The following is a 27,885-nucleotide window of genomic DNA, read 5'->3' on the forward strand; positions in this document are numbered from 1 at the left end:
AAAAAGTTAAATGGGTATGGAAAGATTTTAATGCAATGTCTTACCTGGGTCAATTAATCTACAGCCCTGATCTTGAGTATTTAGGAAATTATGCCAAACTGTCATGGGAAATGGCAAATGCATTAAAGATTTTCCAACATACAGTTCTAGATATCTTTCCCTCTGCCTCAATGCATGTCTTTTAGTATTTATATTAGAATATGCTAACTTGATGGTCCTTAAGTGCCTCCAGAGACCTACCCATTACATGTTCGTAAATACCTGTTAAACTGTAATGTCTCACTTTTTCTAGGTTACTTCAGTAATAAATAAAGGGTTTGTTTTGAATTTTCCATATGACCTAGTTTTTAAATGTTTTTGTTCCATAGCAGAGTTCAGAGTAGTAGTAATTGTGCCAAAACCAGGATTTCATAATGCAGGAATATAGCAACACAGAATTCCACAAATCTTTATATAACACGCCCTTTTAAACACAAAATCAAAGATAAGGAATGAGTGACTACTATACTTAGCAACTTATAGCTAAACAGAACAATTTGTATCTATTTCCCCAACTTTATTTAAAGAAAAATGATGGTAATTCACTAGACCAGTCAGAATTCCATTTCCTCTTTGCTCTCTTTCAAAACAGTGGAATATCCATTTCAAAATGCATGCCAGAGTTGTACTTAGTACAATTAGGAACTAAGTACACAAGAGACTACAGTCAACTTGCTCATCTTCCAACTTTCCCCAGTCTGTGGTCTGTCTTTGGATCAGCAATAATTGCCTGAACTGCTACGATGGCTTCATTAATTTTTGTTTGCAGCTCTCGGAGTTCCTCTATATGCAGCAATCGAAGAATTTGGGCAGCTTCATTAAGGACAGCATCTAGTTCATTGGCAAAAGGAGATATGGATTAATGGTTAATAAGCACTTTCAATTTACAGACATGGAGACAGACCAGAATAATTTCTAAACCAATTCACGGTTGTATGAAAAGCTCAGAGCACGAACTAAGTGAACAAAGGAACTGCAGCAGACCTGAAAATGAATTAGTTTAATGGTAAAAGGGATATCTGTGCCAGTCAGATTAGACTAGACTGTAGACAGTTGACCATTATTCAGTCAAACAGAGAGCACATCAGTTTGTACTATTACATCTGGCTAAAGCATCCTACTTGCAAACCAATAATCAAAACACAGCAGATCACCACTAGTCCCTTTGGCAACCATTAAATCAACACAGGTCCTCTGCCAGGAGAAACAAGGTTTTGACAGTGTCTTGTTAAAAGGATAAATCCCTCCTGCAATAAAATATGTCAGCCTTTACATGACCGCAACATATAAACATTATCCTGAGATATTATTCTACTCCAGAGGTGGGCAAACTATGGGCTGCGGGCCAGATCCGGCCTGCGGGATTGCCCCCCGTGGCACTGTGGGCCCCGTGCCGCACTCAGAGGCGGCCGGCACCAAGTCCCTGCAGTTCCCGGGCAGGGGGCAGAGGGCTCCGTGCGTTGACCATGCCTCCAGGCACCGCCCCCCACAGCTCCCATTGACCGGGAACGGGGAACCGTGGCCAATGGGAGCTTCGGGGGAGGTACCTGGAGGCGTGGCAAGGGGAGCGCATGCGGAGCCCTCCGCTCCCCCTTCCCCAGGGGCTGCAGCGCTTCCTGGAGCAACGTGGGGTCGGGGACAGGGCAGGCAGGGAGCCTGCCCTGGCCCCGGTGCGCACTGCTGCCACCCCGGAGCCGCTTTAGGTAAGCGGCACTGGGCTGGAGCCTGAACCCCTCCTGCATCCCGCTCCCCAACTCACTGCCCTAAGCCCCCTCCTTGCACCTTGCACCCCAACTCCCTGCCCTGAGCCCCCTCATACACCCCATGCCCCTCCTGCACCCCTGCCCCCCTCCTCTGCTCCAATCCCTTGCCCTGAGCCCCTTCCTGCACACTGCACCCCCTCCCACACCCTAACCCCCTGCCCTGCTTACAGTTTCCCCACCCAGATGTGGCCCTCGGCCCAAAAAGTTTGCCCACCCCTGTTCTACTCCATCAATACAGTCTTCTACTTTTATGCTCCAGCAGAAGATGGAAGAGAACTTTTGTAAACAAGTTCCTGTAAGTAAGAAAAACATCCCTTTTGGCTTCTGGAAAAATGCCTTTTTACTGTACACATCATATACTTCTAGAGATTAACTATGTACTTAGTCCAATGCAGCATCACTGTTAAACCATATATAAAAAATAAAATCTCTTACCTCCGGTGTCAAAACCAAGAATGTGCTTTTCTAAAGCAACAGGCAAACCCTTGAAGAAAAAAATAATAATTAAAATGCCATTAGAAATGCTTTGGTGGGGGGGGGGGGAAATCAGACATTGACTAAATAACTTTGGAGTAAAATGGACCATAATTTTGCCCCACTAAAACACAAATGTGATCATTCTGGTTGAACCCACCTGAGTACCATGTTCCCCACAAGGACAGCATTTGACCCAGTGTAGTGCAATGGGTAATCTAGCTGTACATAAAAGGGAAAGAGTTTCATCCTTAACACCATTCCCTACGTTCATTCGTTATCTCGCCTGTTCGTAGAGCACAGAGTGCACACTTTGGATCACCTGTTTCCAAAGAGCCTGGTCTGCCATCGTTGCGGTCTGCTCTATACTCAGGCAGACGAGGTTGGAAGCTACAACAGCTCTCCAGCGTGAGGCACAAGGTCTTCTACATCCAGCTTTTATTGGATTAAATGCATAAGGCTGGTATGGACTCTGGCATACAGACCAGATGGCCAAGCCACCTGAGCCAGTGTTGAGTCATTTGGGAAGATATCGGCGGCTGGCTGGTCTGTTGCCTGACATACTCGTTCGTAATGTGATGAAACTACCATACACCTTCAATACATCGCAGTAGTTTCATGTCCAAAGTATTCAGCTGGGGCATTTGTGTCTGTGGTGGCCCAGGTTTCAGAGCCACACAAAAGGACAAAAGCCCCTTCTGCTTGATAGATTTGCATCTTAAGAGTCGATATGTGGCCAGAGGCTTCCAAAGAGCATGCGTAACACCCAGAAGCTTGCTTATTTGATGACTTTCAGGGCACTGATATGGTTCGTTCGTGAGGATGCGAATATAGCCACGTCAGCCGCATATTCCAAGCTTGCTATGCAGAAGCCCGACAGTACAACCCTCAGTATGCAGCTAATGACGGTTTCCTTAGTCGGTCAATAATGGTGTAGAACAGTTCTGGGGCAGCCAGGCACCCTTGGTGGATGCCTTAGTTGTATTCAAACCAGCTGGACATCCTAGCACCTAAGCGGACACAGCTGTCACTTTGGCACTGCATTTCTACGAGACGATTGAGGAGCTTGCCAGGCACACCAGCAGCCAAAGGGGCAATGATCAACAAAGTCAAAGGCAGCTTTTAAGCCTACAAAGGCTGTATGCACTTCATCCTTCCTCTGCTGAAACTCTTGAGCCTTTTCAATAAATTGGTCTAATGATAAAAATCTGCTCAGTGGTTGATTGGCCAGGTATAAACCCTAGATGTAAACGGCATAGATTCCTTACGGCAGGCTTAACACACTCAAGCACTACCAGCATGAACAGTTGGTTTGGAAGGTAAAGCAAAAAGCATTGCACAATGTTTGGAACACACCAGAGAATCACCTTTCCCTTTCCAAAATGGGAGACTGGCGCCAGTCAGGGGGAGTTTCTCATGACTCCATACGCCCACGATGAAATCCCTGCCATGCTTGAACAGCTCGGCAGCGACATGACAAATACGAGCGGCACAGCCATTCTTGAGCTTACATGCTGAGCTTCAAACCTCCTCGACAGTGACAGATTCTACATTACACAGAGGGGTGGTCACTGGACTCTTCGCAGCCTCCTGGAGTTGCAGCTCTGATGTGGCAGTTCAGAAGCTCCTGAAAGCGTTCTTTCGATACACTCAGACATTCTGCCTCCATGTTCAATGTTACTCCAGCCACCTTTGTTGAGGAAGGATTTTTCTGTGGAGCAGCTTTTCAGGTGTGCAATTCTTTATAGACCATAATCATTGCTGGCTGATGCAGTTCCCATCAATTGATTTTATTTACCCAAAACATCACACAGTCTTGCTTTAAACCTGTGCTACACAAGGCATTGAGGTGTTGGTATTCTTAACCAGGAATTCCCTACCCTGTCCAGTTAATCGGATTTTAATGCAAATTTCTTGCATTTTACCCTCAAAGCTGACCATACCACAGTCCAAGAATTGGGAACATCCAAAATTCGGTTTTACCCAATAGATAACATCTCTAGCCATTCAAATGCACACTTAGCATGCACAATCTACGCCTTCTCAAATAATCATTGCCAATGAGTAACTGCCACATTTTAGTGTTTTAATTTCAAAATACCAAAAGCAAATCAATCATGTTGTAAACTCATCTTAAGCAGGCAACACTGATCCACTTGAAAATATCCATTTGTTCAAAAATTTCTTAAATGCTCTTCCAGCTTGGGAGTAGATTTCTGTAGCCAAGTTTCGAAGTCCTATTTCTACAGTGTTGCTAATAGAAATGCCAAGACAATCGTACAGTGGCACCAGTGTAAGCTTATGTCTACACTACAGTGGCACAGCTACAGTGCTGCAGCTATGCCACTACAGAGCCATAGTTTAGACACTTCCTATATTGACAAAAAGGAGTTTTTCCCTCAATGTAGATAATCTACATCGCCGAGAAGTGGTAGGTACATCAGTGGAAGAAACCTTCAGTACGCCTACACCCATCTACACCAGGGATTAGGTCTACCTAACTATGGCATTCAGGGTTATGAAAAATTTTCATGCCCTGAGTGACTTAGTTTTAGGTGCAGACCAGGCCTAGTAGTTTCATCTGAGATTTTACTGGCTGGGAGACAGAAGTCCATGGACAATGATAATACAAGACTACTTAAACACAAGAGGGAACAATCCAATTACTAAGGCAGTTCAACTGACTGAAAGGTCACAGCTGAACCAAGCAAATTAAGTCAAATCTAGCACAACACCCTCAGTGCAGCTACACAGAGGCTCCTAGAGCATGAGGAAACTTAAGTCAAGTAAGTGGTCCTTTATATGCAATGTTCTCTCCATCTCCTCTCTCCTCCAACCTGTACAGGGTAACTGTCAGATTCAAACTTGTATATTAAATTTCCTCTCTCTTAGATTTTTAAGTCTTTACTTGTAATCATCTAATCAAATGTGTTATTTTCCCATAATTTATGCTGTTTACCTTTTCTACTACGTTCATCTGACACAATGAAAACAATTGTCTCTAATCAGTATCACTGTACATTCACAGGATGCTATATGTTTGGATTGCAAACACTCCAGAAGAACGTTAAATTTCAAGGGAAACTATTTTTAAAATTTGTGGACTGCTATAGATGTTTTCTATTAACAAGCATTTAAAAAACCCAAATTTGGGACCTAAGTTGACCCTCATTGCCTTATGGGGCCTTAGAAGCCAGTGGACATAAGTGAACTCAGTCAGTTCCTTGTTGACTAATTCCCACATACAAAGAAACACCACAAAGCCACAACTAGCATCTTCAGTGTTGAATGAGCATGGACACACTTTCAAAGCAGTCATGGCCCAATGTTTCAATGCAAGTGCTGTGTTTAGGAACTAAAAATTATTCATGCAAGATCTACAGCAGGCTTTGAAGCTACTACTCAAAGCTGTTACCCAGATATGAAAGTCCCTAGCTTTCAGGAGACCAGATAATCCATGTGAAATTCTTAGTTTCGGAACAAAGTGATACACATATTGCTGCAATGTAAACGTGACAACAACCAGTAGTAAATTGGTGACTTGTTTGTTTTAAAGTGTTTTGGAGGACTGAAGCCACTAATGTTACCGTTCTGATGAGAAATACTATTTGTCAATGCCTCCTTCCCACATGGACATGGTGTCAGCTCTCTGTCCATGGAACAAGGGTCCTTTTGGTGATACACAGTGATCTCTGGCTCTCATAGCAGCTGTTCATCCTGGCAAAGCGGCAGGGAAGTCCTCCTCTTCCTGGATCATGTGGTATCTAACAATGTTATTGGGGCAGGCAAGGAGCTGTGGTAGCAACAGATGCTTCTGCAGCAATAGTGGGTGTGCTCTTATTCTCCCGGGGGCTCCGGCTCTTTGCCCAAAGTGATTTTTAGTTCTCTAATGGTGAGCTGGCAACCTGAAATTAAGCCCTGACTACAATACATATAGGAAAGGAAACAAGTGGTCATTTAAAATCCCCTCCATCCAATACACTAATTCACTTTATGGACTCATGTCCAGGAAGAATCAAATTTAATAAGCAGCCAATTTCAATTTTGTGTGACCAAAAATAACTGAAGTCGCCTACTCGTTTTTGCAATCCAGTGCAAATAAAATGAAAGCCTGCCTGATTTCAGGCTGTGCAAAACATCTGCTCCAAGGCTAGCCATTGCATGCAAGTTTTATCCAGCATGGAAGTGTCAAATTTTAAATACTAGTCCCTTAAAATAGAGGGCTATCTTTTCTCTAGAAGCACTGAGGGATACCATTATATAATTTGTTACATAAGACAGTTATTGCTTTCCAGTGACTCTAGTACACATTTATAACAGATGAAGCAAGCAGTGCTGCATTGAATCATCTGCACTGTGCAGCAAGGTCTAGACTGGGGCGGGCAAACTTTTTGGCCTGAGGGCTACATCGGGTTTTGTAAATTGTATGGAGGGCCGGTTAGGGGAGGGGATCGTGGTCTGGCCCCCGCCCCCCCTGCCCCCCCCCCCCCCCCCGCCCCCTCCCCCCCCCCCCCACCTCCCCTGCCCTCTATCCAACCCCCCCACTCCCTGCCCCCTTGCCTAGAGCACCGGGTCAGGCCAGGCTCTGCAGCTGCGCTGCCCCAGGAGCTCACAGCCCCACCGCCCAGAGCACTGCGCCGGCGGCGGGGCGAGCTGAGGCTGCGGGAGAGGGGCCGAGGGCGAGCCTCCCGGGCAAGGAGCTCGGGGGCCGGGCAGGACGGTTTCGCGGGCCGGATGTGGCCCGCAGGCCGTAGTTTGCCCACCTCTGGTCTAGACAATATGGAGGTAAAAAAACGCCTGTGTCCGTTTTACACTTGTGCTCCTGAACCAGCCCCCGGGGTGCTAGTTAACTTGTGCGGATGGTTAATGGCCCTCACAAAGGGCCACTCTGCTGGCCAGGTCCACTGGAGTACATTGGGCTTAGCCTACCCCTTCCTACCTCTGACACACTCCCTATGTCAGAAAAACCCCAGGAATCAGATGCTGTCTTAAGGCAATTTTATATCCCCTTTGTGCCATAAAGAGGATTTATGAAGGAATGAGAATGTGGTCTTGTGGCAAGACACCATAATTAATGTAACTACTGCCTCTCCCTTGCATCTACTGTAAAGACTGATCACAAACCTTTAAATACTGTCATACAAATAAAATGATCTTGTACTGAAAGTTTCTTATGTTTATAGATGGAATTTGTTTGCATATTTCAAATATACCTAAGGTACATTACAGGAATTGGGAAGTATTCATATTCAAAAGTCAGTGATAAAAGTTTCTCTTCAGCTAGCAGTATAATCAGAATCCTAGTCTAGACTCTGATTAAATATTGACCTAGAGCTATAAAGTGTCAGTTAAAAAAATAATAATCTAGTCCATATTTAAATAAGGAAATCTACTGATCTTAAAAGATGTAGTTTTTGACAGTCCTAACCAACTGAAGCTTTCAGTTTATCCACAGAGCTGGTAAAAACAAGTGGGGCTGTGCAAATCTCCCCACACAGTCTTGGCAGCATGCCTCCTCCTTCAGTTGGAGAAATCATCTCTAGGACTTCCATTTCTACATCCATTTAATCCTTAGCCATTGCGTTGAGGCTGCCAAGAATGTCGGAATGACAATTTTTATGCAGAGTCTTGTCCACAGGGCACGGGACAAAGACCATACAGGCGAGTCTCATCTTACGCGGGGGTTCCGTTCCGCAGTCAGCGCGTAAAGCGAAAACCGCGTATAGTCAAAATTACATTGAGTTGAATGGCGGGCGAAATCGCCCGCACTACAGGTACAGTATTAAAATGGTTATTTTTCTCTTTTTTGTTTTGTTTTTGCCGACCGCGTAAAGCTGAAATCGTGCATGTTAAATGCGCGTAAGATGCGACAGACCTGTAGTTTCACTGAAAAGTTATTTAACGGCCATCAGATTGCCCAACTTTGGACACTACCAACCTGAGCTAAGTCTGAAAAGTTTATTATCCTCTCTATCTCATTAAGTTCCTAATGGTTTAACTTCTTAAAAGACATTTTGATCAATTTGGCACAGTACAATGTGAATTACAACCTTTGGTTTTTCTTCCTCCTAGAACGTGGGTTGTGGAAGATCATTATATAATCCATTTATTCTGCTAACATCATTTCCCAAGTCGTGTACATGCATTAACTGAGTACCAAAATGCTCATCCTCTCACAAACCGATTTCCTCCTGTTTGTCTGTCACTTGCTGCACCACTCTAAAATTTAGTCCATAAGCACCCTGGGCTAGTTACTGGCTCATTCGATGCCTTCTATGAAGAGCCAAACACACCTTTGGGAACTATAAAATATTAACAGGTAACCGTGATTGCCGAAAGTAGAGAAGAAAATGGAATACTACCCTCTCCCAAACAAAGAAGAGGATTATGTTTTCTTATAGCAGTTACGGGGGAGAGGGGGGGAAGGAAGAATCGAACTTCTGTTTTCCTACTCCAACACTATAGTGATGTAAGTAACAGCAGCACAGGGTTAGCTTTCAGTTTTACAAGCTTAACATCCTATAACTGATATTGATATAGTAATCTCAGCTGTTCACATATTCTCTTCTTGTAATAGTTTTAAAATCTAATTCTACCACTAACGTACTGTGACACTACACCCCATATTTGTCATGGTAATATTATTATGATATGATTATGGCATAATAATGATGCATTTCATACCTGAGAACTTCAGACAGCCTGTAAGTAATGGCTGCTATGACTCAAGGGCATGTGACCAGACCACATGACTCTAGACTCCATTTTGGGTACCAGTATATTTTTCCACAAACTGGTCTGGGAGCCAAGTTTGAAACAAAGGGTTCCCACTATATGGAAAAGCTATATAAGGCAGGGAGTGACATCATCTGTTGTTCTTCACTCCCCCACAACTCAACAGCTGAAAGAAGCTCTGAAAGAAAAGGACTTGGAATGGGGGTGGGGAACCCAGCTGCAAAGCAAGTACAGCTTGTGCCTTGAGAATCTGCAAGCCTGCTTGTATCATCAGTCAGGGTGAGAAATTGCTAATTCATATCCAATCTTTCTAGTATCTTAGGTCTACTTTGTGGTTTTGTGTATTTACTAGGTAATCTGCTTTGATCTGTTTGATATCACTTAAAAATCTTTTTGTTGTTTATAAACTTGTTTTGTTTTGATTTAAACCAGTGTGCCTTTAAGTGAAGTGTCTAGGGAAGTATCAGAGGGGTAGCCGTGTCTGGATCTGTAAAAAGCAACAAAGAGTCCTGTGGCACCTTAAAGACTAACAGATGTATTGGAGCATAAGCTTTTGTGGGTGAATACCCACTTCGTCAGACGCATGCGTCTAGGGAAAAATCTCAGGTTAGTTAACACAACTTTGTTGCATATTCCTCTCCACATTGAGGGAGAGGTGAACCGGGTAATAAATTCATATTGGTTGGAGTTTTGATCAGGGGTGGGCGGTACAGCTCTGGGGTCCTAGGTTGGGAAGCTGGGGGGTATCTTGGCTGTAGCCTCTCTATTGTTGGTTCATGCAGTGGCTGGTCAGCCTGCATGTAACTGTAGCTCAGTGTGTCCCTGTCTGTATGAATGCGGGAGTGTAGGACTGGGAGCAGTCTACAGCTTGTCCTAGCAGCACAGTGAGAGAGGGAGCCCAGGCTGGTGGGCCAGAGGGCTCAGTGGAACCCCAGTTCCAGGTGGCACCCTGGGTGGAACCCGTCACATGTACATCTAAGGCCTTTGTTTATTGCACCGCTGCTTACTAAGTCAGTGCAGGTTACAACTCAAGACTCATTTGTAGTCACCAATTAACAAATACAAGAAGTGCCATCTATTCATTATCTATCATACAGTAGGTGTTGCTGTGATGTAGATGTCATGAGGGATGAAGGGACCTGCAACTCCTGAGCATACAGTATACAGGTGCTCTTTAAGAACACTTCTGGACAACGCTTTGCCCTAAAGGTGTACAAGTTGCCTTTACTATCTGAACTCAGTACACCACACCAGCAGCTTGTACTGCAAGTAATGGACTGAATGGCCGGAATGTTTAAGAAATGACTCGCTGATAAACCAGAATTCTCTGTGAACATTCCTTTTGCGATGTTTGTCCAAACGCATTCTGAATGTCTTACAAACCTTGCTCTGTAGCCATATTTTCATAGATATATTATTCATGCAATTCTTTCATTATGGAATTATACATCTCAGTCATTTCTCTTTTGGATGAGTAGGGAAAAAAGCCTAGATTCCCTCCCCAACTCCCACAAAAGTCACATGAGAAGCTAGAAGCAGCATAATCTACACTACAGGGAAGAAAATAAAATACTTCCACTTGTTTATTTAGCCATCACTACTATTTGGGAACAAGAGTCAGTCCAGGACCTCTCTTCCTATTCCACTGAAATGATGATACTGAAATCTGTTGTAGTGTATATTATTGTAATGTTAGAGGATTGTGATTACACTCCATTAAGCAGTAAACTTTTGTTTAAATAATTATCATTTACAAATATAGCTATATTTGTAATATGAAAAAAATCACATGCATTTGATTATTGTGTGTGACTTTTCCTTTGGTCTTTCAGATTCAGGTTTGCTGTATGAAGTGGATAAATCTTCTTCTACCTCTCCTACCTGAATGCTACCAAATACAAATTCTAGCCAGAAATAACATCCATTTCTATATTTAAATATACTTGACTGAATACTGTAAAGACTCATTACAGCAGGTGGACTTGCGTTACATTCACTTACCTCCTTCGATTGATTTGCCTTTCCTATGGCGTCCTGAGTCAAGCGCTCTTGAACCAAAATGCGAATTGCCTAGGAAACAAAGTTTGAAGACCAAAGAAAGAATTCCATGTTGATGCATGTCTCTCCAGTACTCCAAGGAAGTCAAACAGCGTGAAGCAGCTTTAACCTCAACCAGAGGCTAGCTCATCCTCAGGATGAACTAGCCATGGTCCCTTCCCAAGTCAGCAGTACCTACTTTTGAGGCTATGTTGACAGCTGGAAGGCCCACAAAATTTTGCACTACTGGAAACTGTCCAATGAAGGTGCTTGCTGCTGCTGGGAGCCCTTTGCCATGGTTTGAGCCCTCGTCCACCCGCCCAGAATCGGAAGTAAATCTGGCTATTGAGTTGTTTATAAAACATGAAGTCAAAAGGACTTGTAATATTTAAAAATTGGGAAAAAAAGTACAGCCTTGATCTTGGATATTTTACAATCCTTCTGCCCATCTGGTTAATTTACTGGCTCCTGCACTTGGCAACTTTCACCACTCCAAGACTATTCATACGGATACATGTCTGTATAAAGGCCTCTAAAAATAACTCGAGGGATACGAGAGAGCCAGAATTAGACCATAACAAAGCAAAAAGTCTGCTCATTACAGCTGTTTCTCTCACCATTTCCTTGCTGAGTTATTCAAGTCTGACAAAAGCACTCAAATTACTTCATGCATCACTTCACTTTCTATTTCTCCTGTTGCCTGACATATGATTAAAGTTGACATGTGACATTACAACATTGATCTAAGGCAATATAGAATTTTCTTTCAAACCAGGGGAACTGGCATTGAGAGAGATTAATTTGACTAAGAATATGAATTTGTTTAGGATGTCTCATCATGAAATCATTACAGCTGCGATGACTATCAAAATAATGAGACTTCGCAGAAAGAAAATTATTTTAGCACTGTTGATACCCGTGAGGAAGGTGTTCTCCCCGGCCAACTTCTCAAAATGTTAGTTGGGCAAAGAGAACATCAAGGAATTTTTGCTTTATTAGCTACTAAGGTTTAGTAAATTTTAGCTGGAACTCTTGTTCTCTCTTAGGCTTTTCTAAAGCAGCCATTGTATAATAGCCAAGTATTAATTTAGATTATCACATTGTTCACATATAGAAATTATGTATCACAAAATTGTGCACAAAACAGCAATTCCACTGACACATTCTAGCAATATCAAGCCACGAGAACAAAATTAGGGTGGTTTATATAGCCAGAACTGCCAACACGAATTTTAGTCTTAACCCAGTTAAAAGCAAAAGAGCTCTCAGGATTTTCTTTGCCGTACTCTCCTCTTGCATGTTGTGTGTTGTCATCCTCTCCACATTTCTGGTCCTATTCACTGCTTTTCTCTTAAATTTTGAAGTTTCAATACATTTACATAGAAAAACATAATACAAATATAGTAGGGCTGTCGATTAATCGCAGTTAACTCACGATGAATTGCGATTAATATTTTAAATCGAGATTAATTTTTTTTTTAGTTAATCACAGTTTTAATCACACTCAAACAATAGAATACCAATTGAAATTTGTTAAATATTTTGGATGTTTTCTACATTTTCAAATATATTGATTTCAATTACAACACAGAATACAAAGTGTACAGTGCTCACTTTATATTATTCATTACAAATATTTGCACGGTAAAAGTGATAAACAAAAGAAATAGTATTTTTCAATTCACCTCACACAAGTACTGTAGTGCAGTCTCTTTATTGTGAAAGTGCAACTTACAAATATACATTTTTTTGGTTACATAACTACACTCAAAAATAAAACAAATGTAAAATTTTAGAGCCTACAAGTCCACTCAGTCCTACTTCTTGTTCAGCCAATCACTAAGACAGACAAGTTTGTTTAGATTTACGGGAGATAATGCTGCCCACTTCTTATTTACAATGTCACCTGAAAGTGAGAACAAGCTTTTGCATGGCACTTTTGTAGCCGGCATTGCAAGATATTTATGTGCCAGATATGCTAAACGTTCGTATGCCCGTTCATGCTTTGGCCACCATTCCAGAGGACATGCTTCCATGATGATGGCACTCGTTAAAAAAATAATACATTAAATAAATGTGACTGAACTCCTTGGGGAAGAATTGCATGTCTCCTGCTCTGTTTTACCCACATTCTGCCATATATTTCATGTTATGGCAGTCTCAGATGATGACCCAACACATGTTGTTCGTTTTAAGAACACTTTCACTGCAGATCTGACAAAAAGCAAAGAAGGTACCAATGTGAAATTTCTAAAGATAGCTACAGCACTCGACCCAAGGTTTAAGAATCTGAAATGCTGTCCAAAATCTGATTGGGACGGGGTGTGGAGCATGTTTTCAGAAGTCTTAAAAGAGCAACACTCCGATGTGGAAACTACAGAACCCGAACCATCAAAAAAGAAAATCGACCTTCTTTTGCTGGCATCGGACTCAGATGATGAAAATGAACATGTGCTGGTCCGCACTGCTTTGGATCATTATTGAGCTGAACCCGTCATCAGCATGGACACATCTTCTGGAATGGTGGTTGAAGCATGAAGGGACATATGACTCTTTAGCGCATCTAGCACATAAGTATCTTGCGACTCCAGCTACAACAGTGCCATGTGAAGCCTTCTTCTCACTTTCAAGTGACATTGTAAACAAGAAGCGGGCAGGCTTATCTCCTGCAAATGTAAACAAACTTGTCTGTCTTAGTGATTGGCTGAACAAGAAGTAGGACTGAGTGGACTTGTAGGCTCTAAAATTTTACATTGTTTTATTTTTGAATACAATTATTTTTTGTACATAATTCTACATTTGTAAGTTCAACTTTCATGATAAAGAGATTGCACTACAGTACTTGTACTAGGTGAATTGCAAAGTACTGTCTCTTGATTTTTTACAGTGGAAATATTTGTAATCAAAAATAAATATAAAGGAAGCACTGTACACTTTGTATTCTGTGTTGTAATTGAAATCAATATATTTGAAAATGTAGACTACATCCAAAAACATTTAAATATATAGTATTCTATTATTGTTTAACATTGCGATTAATTTTTTAAAATCGCTTGACAGCCCTAAAAATATAGTGATTATTGCTGTCTAGCACTGGATATAGTGAAGATGTAAAAACTACATTTTTAACATAGCTATTACAGGTTACCATGTACTTCATAAGAAGGTATTACAAACTTCTAAATCCACACTATCTCCAAAACAAATTTACACTATATTGTAGACCCTGCAGGGCAGGGACCATATCCTTTTATTTGTCTGAAATACCTAGCATATTTTTGGTTGCTGAACAAAACAAAGCTTATTTCCACATTTTGTTATGATCAAGACTGAGGGGTTAGTTTGCTCCAATCCAGTACAATGATGTAAGAATACAGTTTTGATCCGAGATTCATAGAAGACTACAGAGTTCCATCACTGAACCCCAGATCTTCTGTGTCTTCCAATTAGTACTTGGGATAGGAGCATAAATTAAACAATTACTCAGCCAATTTGCTTTATCTGGCCATTAGAAAGTCTGATTAATTTACAGGATAAAATAAAATCTGCTTAAGTTAAGGCAAAGTGGAAGGACAGTCACGTGGAAGAAGTACAGGACTGGAAGTCAGGAGATACAGGTTCTAATTCTGGCTCTGCCGCAGGTTTTTTGAGAGACTCTGGACACATCACCTAGCCTCTGTCCTTAAGTTTCTCCCACCTCTAGAATTGGAATACTATTATTTACTTCACAGGTGTGTTGTGAGGTTTACATTCATTAACATTTTTAAAGCATTCAGAGATACTGGAATAAAAGGCATGAAATAAGTGCAAAGCAGCAGCTTTAGATGGCTCAAGCATTCCAAGTACTGAACACGAATTCTCAGTTAACGACTTCAGGAATTCTACCACCATTTGTTGAAAATCTTTGAAATATAAATGCCCATATCTTCAATTCGGAAGATCATTTTTCTTTTACACCAACCAGAAATTAAGTACAAAATGTATTAGCAGACAAACTTTTATTTGCACCCAAAAATCAAAAGTTACTGACTTCACACGGGGGGAAAAAAACCCACCCATAACATGGCGTGTGAAGTCAGTAACTTTTGATTTTTTGGGTGCAAATAAAAGTTACCCTAGTTGCTCAGACCAGATTCCCAAAATATGAAAAACTAAAGATGTGAACCTCACCTTAAGCATTACCAAATAGTCATCATGTCGCTGGATTTGAAGAAGGTTAGCCAAAGCCATCACTCCAGCCTTAAAGTCAGGATTATTCACTGCAAGATAAATAAATACTGTCATTATATTTGGTTCCAGATATAGAGCAAGAAATCTAACCTGCATTTTGGAACCATAGGCTTAATTTTAGGGCTATCAGCTTGACATCGATCCTGGGAAAGATAGTGGAGCGGCTGATTTGGGACTCAAATACTTAAAGGAGGGTAACGTAATTAATGCAAATCAACATGTTTTTAGAAAATAGATCCTATCGAACTAACTTAATATCATTTTTCACTCAATTACAAGTTTGGTTGGTAAAGGTGGTGTTGACGTAACATGCTTAGACTTCTGTAAGGCATTTGACTTGGTACCATATGACATTTTGATTAAAAAACTAGAATGATATAAAATTAACACGGCTCATATCAAATGGATTAAAAACTGGCTAACTGATAGGTCTCAAAATGTAACTGTAAAATGGAGAATCATCATCAAGCGGGTGTTTCCCCAGTGGGATCTTGCAGAGATCAGTTCTTGGCCCTATGCTATTTAACCTTTGTATGAATGATCTGAAAGCAAACGTAAAATCATCACTGATCAAGTTTGCAGACAACACAGAGATTGGGGAAATGGTAAATAATGAAGAGGACAGTGATCTGGATCACTGTAAACTCGGTGCAAGGAAAGTATGCATTTTAATACAGCTAAACGCAAATGTATACATCTAAGAACAAAATGCAGGCCACAATTATAGGATGGGGGACTCTATCCCGTGAAGCAGCGACTCTGAAAAAGATTTGGGGGTTGTGGTAGATAATCAGTTGAACATGAGCTCCCAGTGTGACGCAATGGCAAAAAAAAAAAAAAAAAAAAAAAAGCTAGTCTTTTCCTGGGATGCCTAAACAAGTGAATCAAGTGGGAGCAGAGAGGTTATTTTACCGCCATATTTGGCACTGGTGCAACCGCTGATGGAATACTCTGTTCAATTCTGGTGTCCACAACTCAAGGATGTTGATAAATTGGAGAGGGTTCAGAGAAGAGTCATGAGCATGATTAAAGGATTAGAAAACAAGCCTTATAGTGATTGAGCTCTTTGAATCTATCTACAGTAAAAGCTGTTTTATCCGGCATGTTGGGGGAATGGGGCGTGCTGGTAAGTGAAAAATTCCGGTTAACTAAGAGGGTGGGAGTTTGGGTGCAGAGCACGGGAGGGGGTGCAGGCTCTGGGAGGGCGTTTGGGTGCGGGAGGGGTTTCAGGGTGCTGGATCCGGGGGCCCCTCACCTCGGGTGACTCCCTGCAAGCGGCAACCTGTCCTGGCTGCTTCTAGGCAGAGGCGCGGCAGGAGGTCCCCCACAGCTCCCAATGGCCACAGTTCCCAGCCAATGGGAGCTGCGTTGCTAGCACTCAGGGCAGGGCGGAGGCAACGCGCAGAGATGCCTGCCGCGCCTCCACCTAGAAACAGCTGAGACAAGTCGCCGCTTGCGGGGAGCCGCCCGAGGTGAATGCCCCCCGGAACCAGCACCCCGCATTCCCTCCCGTGCCCCAAGCCCCCTCCCACACCTAAACTCCCTCCCAGAGCCTGCGCTCTACACTCCTCTACACCTGAATTTACCTGAATTTCAATGAAGATCAGAAATACCGGTTTATAGAGCTTTCCGGTTGGTGAAGGGCCAGATAAAACAGCTTTTACTGTATTAAGCTTAATAAAGAGAAAGTTAAAGTGTAACTTCATTAAGTATCTACATGGGGAATAAATATTTAATAATGGGCTCTTCAATCTACCAGAGAAAGGTATATCATAATCCAATGGCTGGAAGTTGAAGTTAGACAAATGTAGACTGGAAATAAGGCATACATTAATGGTGAGAGTAATTAATCATTAGAACAATTTACAAAGAATCAGAGTGGAGTGTCCACATCGATAACTTTTAAATCAAGAGTATTTTTTTTTTTTTTTTTAGAATTATTACACACACACAGAATTATTTTGGGGAATTTCTATGGCCTGTGTTATACAGGACATTACACTACATGATCACAGTGGACCCTTTTGGCCTTAAAAAGAACAGGAGTACTTGGAATCTACTAGGCCAGTAACCCTGTAAAAGAAGGAAATTAGATTGGTTTGGCATGATTTGTTCTTGACATCCACGTTGGCTATTACTTATCAACTTATTATCCACTAGGTGTTTACAAATTGGTTACTTAATAATTTGGTTACTTAATACTTTGCTCCAGTATCTTTCCAGGGATCAAAATTACACTATAATTACCCAGGCCATCTTTTTACAGATAGGTACTATTGTTTGCCCTTCTCCAGTCCTCTGGGACCTAACCCATCCTCCTTGAGATCTCAAAGAGATCACTAATCATTCGGAGATTGCTTCAGCTAGTTCCTTAAGTACCTAGGGTGCATTTCATCAGGCCCTGTTGACTAGACTACATCTAACTAGACTAGACTAGACTATTCTTTAGAATATTCTTCCCCCCCGCCCCCTTCTTCTGGCTTGCATTCCTTCCTCCTCATGCCCAAATAAAACTCTAGGTACTTTGCTTTACAGGAAAAAGATTCTCCCACCAAAACAAGCTCTTCATCAATCCAATTCAAAAGGACTGGAATTAATATGGAGCAGCTACTTTGGAGCAAACCACTAGCACTCGTCTCTCCTTAAGTATAAATGCAGAGTCTTGGGAAATAAAGCTTTCAAAACAAACATCAAAAGACATAACATGCCTTGAGATAGGTACTTTCACTACAGCATTAGAATACCAGAACTCACACATTTCAAAAACTCTGAAGATGATTTTCTGAATCTATCTGGTATCCAAAATGCTAAAATATGACTTTCAGGTTTTCGCTTAAAATATAGATAGAGGCTGTAGATTTAAGTGGAACAGATTGAAGTAAGATGCATCAACAACAATATTTTTCTAGAGATCAGAAAGATAAAGTTACTGTATATTTACCATCCAAGTTTATCAGTGGCTCTGCATTTTTTGCTGCATTGTCAGTATTTTTAGCACTGTCAGGCGTGGAGTCCTTATACTTATCAGCTGCCAAAATAAAAACAGTTTTGCTTCATAAATGTAAAATTCAGGTGAGAGCTAATGATTAGTTAAAATTAATGGAGCTCAAAGCATAGGAAAAAAACCATTACTAATGTACATGGTTAGCTGCAATTGGGCCAACTGCATTTTCAGCACATGGTAGAAGACTGGCAGCCAAATCAGTTAGTAGATGTTTCAGTTGTTTCCCACTACTGAAACTCCAGAAGAGGAAGATTCTAACAAACCTTGCTCAGGTAGGAGCCGTTACAACTGCCTATGTACTAGCTCAAAGTCGAAGCACAACTGCAGAGATGTGCTACATCATAGGGAGGACATAAAAGCGTGACAGACCAGGGCCGCCCAGGGTGGGGGGGGGGGGGGAAGTGGGGCAATTTGCCCCAGGCCCCGCAGGGGCCCCGCGAGCCCTGGCCCGGCGGCGGTCCAGGACTTCGGCGGCATTTTGACAGCTGGGGGTCCTTCAGTGCTGCCGAAGACACGGAGTGACTGAAGGGCCCCCCGCCGCCGAAGACCTGGACCGCTGCCGGGTGAGTACAAGCGCTGCAGCTCCCCCGCTTTGCCCCAGGCCCCCTGAATCCTCTGGGCGGCCCTGTGACAGACTCTTAAGTGGCAGTCTTCATCCTAGCTAAGCAAGAAGGGACAATTCAACTGATTCTTGTAGAGTGAAGAACTACTATAAAAAAGGCTGTCAACTAGATTTCTAAGCTAGAGCCTCTTCAATATTAATGGAGGGGACATTCAGTAATCACTCTAGATGGGACCATTAGTCACACATTTCAGTTGACCCTGATCCTTGGACATCAGATGGACAGAGTATGACACTTTACTATACAACTGACACCATGCCTATTAGATAACAGGATAGGAATATTACCATTTGATTTCATATAGGGAAAAAATTAAGTATATATCTTGCTAAGAACATTTGACTTGTTATTTCTGCTGAAGATCAAAGATACGCTGAAGAGACAAAAATGTCTTTTCTGAACCTCTGTGCCTCACATTGATCCCATAGTGAAGTCAACCTTGTGTATGATTTCAATTCTTCCTCTGACAACAAACTAGGAAACAAATTATGAGTTAAAAATCAATGCAGAGAAGTTGCTCTGGAAAGGAGAAAACTCTTATTCGAATGTTACAAAATAAAAATAAGAATTCATAAAAATGCTGAAAGTAAATTACACATTTTTAATAAACATACTTTCTATGTGCTCTCATTGCCTCAGGTTGAAAAATCCTGTATAATATTAACAAAATCATTCACAAGTTTCCCCACCACCTTTAAGTAAAGGTATTTAAAAACCAGCCATACCATTATCTCCATACTCAAGCCTAACAGCTAACCCAAGAAGCCAATCGATGGTTTCTTGTCGTTCTTGTATCTTGAAGGGACAGTTAACATCTTTCAGATACTGTGGAGGAGAAAAAATGGGAAAACGCATCCATTATCATGACTGGTTGGAAGGAAACATATCCACGAATTAGTCAACATTGTCAATAATGCTTATCTATCAAAACAGTTCTACAATCCCCTCTTCTATCAAGCTCAGTTTTGTCAGAAGGCTAGTATTAATGAATGATGTCATCCTGAAATACGTTATATTCCCACTGTGGTTCCTCTGAGGCACTTCAGTGCTTCTCATGCCACAATTCATCCATGTCTCTCATCTTAGTACAGCAAAAGCTTTTTTATCCAGCATGTTGGGGGAATGGGGTGATGCCGATAAGTGAAAAAACGCCGGTTAACTAAGAGGGAGGGAGTTTGGGTGTGGGAGGGGGCACAGGGCTGGGGACTGGGTTTCAGGGTGCCGGATCCGGGGGGCGCTCACCGCGGGCAATGGGAGCTGTGGGTGTGACACCTGCAGGCGGAAGCAGCGCATAGAGCCATCTGCTACGCCCCGCATTCCCTCCCCAACCCTGCAACCTCTCCCGCACTCCAAACCCCTTGTGGCCTGTTCCTCTGCCTAGGAGCAGCTTCCGGGGAGCCATGTGAAGCCAGGTAGGGAGCCTGCTGGCCCCACACCAACCAGACTATAAATCAGACTTTCTATGAAGATTAGAAATGCCGGTTTATAGAGCTTTTCGGTTGGTACAGGGCCGGATAACACAGCTTTTACTGCAATCATATCTGCTTCTGAACCAGTGAATAATTGATTTTTTCCTTGTAATATTATAAACAAGAGGTTTAAAACACTACAAAACATTCTAATTAAATTTATATTTATGCCATCACCCTGTCGCCCCTACATTTCCTCCAACACCATAAGCAGGGAAAGCGGAGGACAGGTCAGAAAAACTAAACAACTACACTTCCAGTGCTTTAGGGCTCAATCCTACAAAGTCCTGAGCACTTTAGCCTCATCCCTCAAGACATGGAAGCATCCAAGTAGTCCCACTGAAATAAATGTGCTGAAAGAAAGACTAACTGCTTTGCAGCATCAGATCCAGAGAGTGTTTTAGCACCTTGAAGGTGTTGAGCCCTCAGACAGAAAGGAATGTGGATGTCACAGACAGAGAGGAGAGTGTCAAAGTGTTCATGCACAGCAAGTCTGCCACAAATTGATGGCTATCTGCCATGCTTTCTGCAGGCAGTGGACAATCATCCATCAGAAGTAGCAACAGACAGAGTTGGCTACAGTAGACCTTTATAGGCTGCTAAGACTATCTGATCCTAGTCAGTTTCCACCTTGGTGTATAGTTTTATGCAGAGAAAAACTGACTATTTTTAGTCCATTTCCTTCTGCATCAAAGGTAGAAATACCTTAACCAGTAAGGAAAGAGGTAAGGATACCAATTATTGCAAAAACTGATTGTGTTTAGATTTAAGTGAAAATTACGTATAACAAATTACAGTGTTCAATTACCCCTGCATTTTGGCTTCTGTAAAATATTTAGAACTCTAGCAAATAAAGAATTCATCATTTTCTCTGAGGGATAGCTCAGTGGTTTGAGCATTGGCCTGCTAAACCCAGGGTTGTGAGTTTAATCCTTGAGGGGGCCATTCAGGGATCTGGGGCAAAAATCTGTCTGGGAATTGGTCCTGCTTTGAGCAGGGGGTTGGACTAGATGACCTCCTGAGGTCCCTTCCAACCCTGATATTCTAGGATTCTATATATATTTGTTGTATGCAGTGTTGTTGTAAAAACAACAAGGAGTCTGGTGGCACCTTAAAGACTAACAGATTTATTTGGGCATAAGCTTTCGTGGGTAAAAACCTCACTTCTTCGGATGCATAGAAGTGAGGTTTTTACCCATGAAAGCTTATGCCCAAATAAATCTGTTAGTCTTTAAGGTGCCACCAGACTCCTTGTTGTTTTTGTAGATGCAGACTAACACGGCTACCCCCTGATACTTGAATGTTGTTGTAGCCATCTTCGTCTCAGGATATTAGACAATATGGATGAGGGAATATCTTTGATTGGACCAAATTCTGTTGGTCTCTTCTTCAGCTTTGTGTAAGCACAAAAACTTGTGTCACACACCAACAAAAGTTGGTCCAATAAAAATATTCCCTCACTCACCTTGTGTCTCAAATATATTTGTTGTAACATATACATTGAGTAAAAAGACAGATGGTTTATCACCAAAACCAACTACCACACATAGGTTATAACGTGTTCTACTGTTTCAGGTACAAAGTTACCTTTTCAAAGGCTTTAGGCCATTCGTCATTGTGTATGTTTCTTAGACTTCCTCGGTCTTCAATCTTGTAGTGTCTGATTTTCTGGTCTTCGAGCCACACAATAAAGTTTCTAAATTCTGTTTCATCTATAGCCAGAAATAAAAACAATAAACTAAATAATACATCAGAATAAAGTCATGTTTTCTTACAGAAGTCAATGAGGGCAGAAGCAGGCCCTTAAATTCTGATCCACTGCATGAAGATAATTTGAATACCTGTGTCCCCAGCCAACTCTTTTCCTTTTTAAATGCTATTTGTCCAGTGATTCCAAAAATACACCTTAATTTATAATTTTTCACCATGTGGACTCTTGGTGAGAATTTACTTGACTGTTTTAATCATGTTAAAAATAGGCTTGAAAACTTCTAGTCAGTCAACAACAAGAACAGATTTTTGTTAGAAAATTTAGTTATAATTACTACTAAGTGAAGTATGAGCAATGATAGGATCTATTCAATGGTCTATCAAGTCTCAGGTTACAAGAGAGATTGGCTAGCAGGTCACTAAAACAAGGATGCCACATTTTGCAATGTACATCAATACTGTCTTGTAAAGACAACCTTCATATATATTATACATGCACACACCCCTCTACCTCCTCATGAGGCAGTGTAGAAAGAATTTTTTTCCTGATCAGTGATCTAGGATTGACATGAACAGACAAAATATTAAAAACTGTCCATGTAGATTCTTAGGGTGAGATAATTAAGATACTGTGCTAAATTACATTAAATCAGAAACACATAATGGCAACAGCAGTATCTGTATCCATCTGCTAAAGCATTCTTAGTCAGAATGCAAAAATTCAGTGCTTAGAGTATGGGTGTTATCTCACTTTTCAAAATATCCTGTCAGTCTGGGATCTGGGAGGCTTTTAGAGTCCCATGCTAGTGATTTTATAAGTAGCTCTTGCTTACACATTCAAGATATACAACTGTCTAAGTAGAGAAAATACAAGGCTTTTAAAAAGGGCAACAGTCTGATACTGTTTTCATAACCTTCTGCTGTGGAGAGAGTAACTGCTTATAGCAGTAGGACCACTGGTCATAAATAGTTTCTCAAACTCTGATAGGAAAGTGAACCACAGCAGAGAGAGATCATAGAATCATAGGACTGAAAGGACCTCTAGAGGTCATCTAGTCCAGTCCCCTGCACTCCTGGCAGGACTAAGTATTATATAGACCAGGGGTAGCACACGTGCCGAACGCAGCACGCAAGCTGATTTTCAGTGGCACTCACACTGCTGGGGTCCTAGCCACCGGTCCAGAGGGCTCTGCATTTTAAATTTAATTTTAAATGAAGCTTCTTAAACATTTTAAAACCCTTATTTCTTTTACATACAACAATAGTTTAGTTATATATTATAGACTTATAGAAAGAGACCTAAAAACGTTAAAATGTATTACTGGCACGCAAAACCTTAAATTAGAGTGAATACATTAAGACTCGGCACACCACTTCTGAAAGTATCAGCGGGGTAGTCGTGTTAGTCTGGATCTGTAAAAAGCAACAGAGTCCTGTGGCACCTTATAGACTAGCATAAGCTTTCATGGGTGAATACCCACTTCGTAGTCATCCATGAAAGCTTATGCTCCAATACATCTGTTAGTTTATAAGGTGCCACAGGACTCTTCGTTGCTTTTCACTTCTGAAAGGTTACCAGCCCCTGATCTAGACATATATATTAAGTATCATTTAAGAACTATTAAGATTTACATAGTATTAAAGTTAACAAAAACACAGAAAAATATTTTAGCAAATTAGGTAAGTGATGTATATTAAATGAAATTCTTCTCATTATGATCCTGTTCCCCTATTCAATTCTACTATATTTCAGCAACAAATATTTTCTGGACCACTTGGAGTTAGAGATTACTGCTTTATAATATTAGAAGTGTGGGGCCTAGATTCACAAAGGAAGTTGGGTGTGGCCAGTTTTGCCACATCTAACTTTTAGGTGCCTAAAGAACCACTGCGATGCACAAAGCCTGAGTTAGGTGCTCAGGATCCCTATACAACGAATGGAGGGAGATAAGTGCCTCAGAATAGAATTCACAAAAGCCAGCAGGCAAGGCAGCTCCCAGCCTAAGCTGGTCAATGGGAGATACAGGGGAGAGGGTGGTGTCTCTAAGCCTCCCGCTCCCCCATGCCCAGTTCCTCCTCCTGCTTGGGATTATCAGCTGCAAACCCTTTCTAGGGGTTCAGCGACTATTCTGTTTTTGCAAGAAGATGGAGTGGGAAGAAGACCAGGAGAGCAAACATGGGAATGACTCTATAGCCTGGTGGTTAGAGCACTCACCCAGAATGTGGAAGCCCCAGAATCTAGTCCTACTGCTCCAATTACTATTTATCTATCCACGGTCGAACAGCTTCAACAGGAGAGATTGGGGGAGACCCTCATCAGAATATTCAACAGCCCATGGCTAGGAAACTCAAAGAGGTGGCAGATCCCTGTTCAAATCCCTTCTCTCCCAGATGGAGGTGGGGGTTCGAACCTGGGGTTTCGTGTATCCCAGGTAAGTACCCTAATAACTGGACTAAAAGTCATAAGGCAAGACACTCCTCCTCCTCCAACCATTTTACATGAGCTTGTGAGCGGGGCCTGTTCCAGTAAGCAGCCTCCGAACATGCCCCACAAATAAGTTAGGCAGAGGAACATCTATCTTCCACTAGGTTTGTACATCACACTAGAGCTTAGACATCTGGATGCCGCGAGTGAGGAAGCACTATGCATGCTCAGAGGCAGAAACACAGGTGCCTAGGAAACGTTTATTGCAAAAGCTTAGGCATTGAGTGTGTTCAGGCACCTACAGGGTTCAGAGCAGCTGAGCAGGGGTTTTGTGAATCCCAGTGGGGTTTTATTCTGGCATTTAGGCATCTAACATGGAAATTAAGCACCTAAGCCCCTTTGTGAATGTAGTCCTAGGTTTCCTGGCTCTCATTCAATGTAAAATGCTTATTTCAAATCTAACAGGTCCTACAGAACAATCACTAAATTAGACTGGAATTGAGGCCAGGGTATGGAGGGAGGGGTGGAAGATGGTTATCAAAGTGACATGAATGTAATATCTCATTGGCCACCTGGTCCAGAAAACAAAGACAACCTGCTCTTCAGTGATATACAACATTATTTTCTAAACACAGTTGATCAATGTTTTTAAGCTATGGTATCTCACATTGGCCCCTCAAAGCAGCAGTGCTATTTTGCATAGGTTCAGTCCTTAATATCCTGTAGTAAATTCTACTCCTGGACCTCAGACCAGGGTAATTTTCAATCCTTGCAGTGAGCCATTCTTTCAGCAGGGGTGGAGATCGATGTTCCCAATGCCCCAAAAATGTTTTGGCAGAATAATGTACCCTAAACCTGTTGAAAGCAGAAGAGCGGAAAAAGATGTGCTCCCAACATAAATGAAGGGGAACTGCCTGATAAGATAGATTTGATAAGGTAGCCTCAACAGTGATCAAGGTGCACCACAAAGCACTTTAGACAAGCAACGCTGGCAAATGTCAGTATGCAAGAACATCTCTTTTCCGCTTGCTGAAGGAGCCACCAGGGAAAAAGACAACAAACCACCTGAAGCTTAAAACTGAACAAACAGGCCAAACTACACATCTATCTAATCTATCTATACATACACACATACCTATCACCCAAAAGACTACAGTAAAAGAACATTAAGGTTGCAAAAATCAAGCGCTGAAAAGTTAGGAAATGCCAGAATTAGGGTTGCTTGTGCATATGCATTATGATACAGTCTATAATTACATGATCACATACTGGTTTTTTCCATAGGAACACCACCTCATTCAGTGGAGGTTGGACCTGCTCTGGGGGATGAATCGGGGCTATGTGTGAATCAGACCAGCCTGTAGGACAACTGCGCCTCATTGGTTGTAGAAGTTGGAAGGTGTGTCCTGAACAAGGCAGGGATTGCAGGAAGAGAAAGGATGATCTCATGGTAAAAAGTCAGCCGAATGTTGCCCTGGAGAACTGGATTTTATCCCTACCTCTGGCACAGAGCTCCTACATCATGCTAGGTAGGTTACTTAAAACCAGACTTTTCACAGGTGGCACCTAAATTGCGTGTTCATTTTTTTTAGGTGCCCAACTTGAGACCCTGGGATCTGAACTACAGAAGCGCTGAGCACTCACAATTGCAACCAACATCAATCCAAGCTGCGTTTGAACACGTAAAGCAACATATAATGGGAAGCACTCTGAAAAATCAGTTACTAGGTAGCTCAAACTGGTCATCTGTGCCTCAGGTCCATAACTGCAAAATGGGTATATAATAATATCACCTTAGCCCACAGAAGTCTTGTGAAAATAAATTCATTACTGGTTTGGGAAGCACTCAAATATTGTTGTGATGAGTACCATGGAAAAGCTCATGAGGAAATAATTCTGTGATCAGGGAAAAGTTTGAATAGTAAGGTAGGTCTAGGGTAGGGTAATCAGATAGCAAGTGTGAAAAATCGGGATGGGGTGGGGGGTAATAGAAGCCCATACAAAAAAAAAAAGCCCCAAATAATCTTGTCCCTGTAAAATCGGGACATCTGGTCACCCTAGTCTAGGGCCACATCCTGAACAACGAAGATAAAACAAAATACTGCATAGCTGTTCATTAACTGAGCAGATCCTGTGCACTGAGATAGCAGTCTGTGGGGGAAAAAATTGAATATGATCATCAAGTAATTACACACTATAAAATAATGCACACACCCAGTTGAAGTAAGGTTGCACAGGCAACTTGAAATCTGGCATTTGCTAACTTTTGACAGTGTAACTTTACAACCTTCATGAATGAATTAAAAAATAAACACACAGATATTTGCCCCAGAAACAGCCTTATCGAACATTGCCCAGGAACATTTCTTTCATCGCCTGATTGCCAGAGAGGACAAAGTGTTGATTGTTAATTAACCTTTCCTAACGCTCCCTTTCCCCAGCCCAGGCGAGCCCACGGTAGGGAATCCACCCACCCCAAACACACGCACGCTTTTCTGCTCCTAGGGGGAGGGGGAGGATGCCAGGCCACGCAACCCCGTGTGCATGAAGCCAGCGATAAAGGCCGGAGCAGCTGCCAACCAGCTGGGCCAATGGGGCCAGAGAAGGCGGAGGATGAAGGGTCCGTAGAGCAGCCCTAGAGCACTGCAGGAGCTGGAGGGGATGGACGCCCTAAGGCCAGAGCTAGGGATGACGACGGGGGCAACTAAAGCAGAGGGGGCGGGACGTCCCGGGGCCAGACTGGAGGGGGGGGACGTGGCGCCCCGGGGGCTACCAGTGCAGAGGGGGGCGGGGCGCCCCGGGGCCAGACGGGGGGGGGCTAACCAGAGCAGAAGGGGGCGGGGCGCCCCGGGGCCAGACTGGAGGGGGGGGCAGGGCGCCCCGGGGGCTACTAAAACAGAGGAGGCAGGACGTCCCGGGGCCAGACTGGGGGGGCGGGGCGCCCCGGGGGCTACCAGTGCAGAGGGGGGCGGGGCGCCCCAGGGCCAGACGGGGGGGCTACCAGAGCAGAGGGGGGCGGGGCGCCCCGGGGCCAGACGGGGGGGGCTACCAGAGCAGAGGGGGGCGGGGCGCCCCGGGGCCAGACGGGCGCCTCGGGGGCACGGCTCAGGGTAGCCGGGGACGGTGAGAAGGGGCCTAGCGCAGCTTGGGGGAGGTGGAGCCCGTCTGGGGAGAGGGGCCGGCGGCCTAGTCCCCTCGCGGCGCCCGGCCCCGCACCTCGGCAGTTGAAGCCGGCCGGGTTGTGGTAATCCAGCGCCGTCAGCTTTCGGCGGAACATGGTCCTTCCGCGGGCCGCAGCGCCTCAGCCTCCGCGCAGCAGTCGCTCGCTCGCAGCGCCGGGCAGCGGGAGAAGGGCGGGGAGAAAGGGGAGGCCTAG

General features: G+C 42.9%; 1 protein-coding gene across 1 annotated transcript; it reads right to left on the reverse strand.

Moving 5' to 3' along the window:
- Positions 1-406: 406 nt before the first annotated feature.
- On the reverse strand, positions 407-27,885 carry RTRAF (RNA transcription, translation and transport factor). The gene is made up of 8 exons (XM_026654223.2): positions 27,726-27,885; positions 21,962-22,086; positions 19,631-19,730; positions 18,220-18,306; positions 15,219-15,307; positions 11,013-11,081; positions 2,238-2,286; positions 407-870 (listed from the first exon to the last, which is right to left on the reverse strand). Exons 1-8 carry the CDS (start codon positions 27,784-27,786, stop codon positions 716-718), a joined length of 735 nt encoding a protein of 244 aa, XP_026510008.1. The 5' UTR covers positions 27,787-27,885; the 3' UTR covers positions 407-715.

The sequence above is a fragment of the Terrapene carolina genome, unplaced genomic scaffold (assembly GCF_002925995.2).
Source record: "Terrapene carolina triunguis isolate 2854851 unplaced genomic scaffold, T_m_triunguis-2.0 Scaffold189, whole genome shotgun sequence".
Classification (NCBI taxonomy): Eukaryota; Metazoa; Chordata; order Testudines; family Emydidae; genus Terrapene; species Terrapene triunguis.

Bases quoted from the DNA above. Each gene is read 5' to 3' on its own strand.
- RTRAF (XM_026654223.2), bottom strand. From the start codon at position 27,786: ATGTTCCGCCGAAAGCTGACGGCGCTGGATTACCACAACCCGGCCGGC. The intron at 22,087-27,725 runs GTGCGGGGCCGG...TTCTGGCTATAG, and splicing joins GGCCGGCTTCAACTGCCGAG to ATGAAACAGAATTTAGAAAC. The intron at 15,308-18,219 runs GTAAATATACAG...TTTATCTTGCAG, and splicing joins GCCACTGATAAACTTGGATG to TGAATAATCCTGACTTTAAG.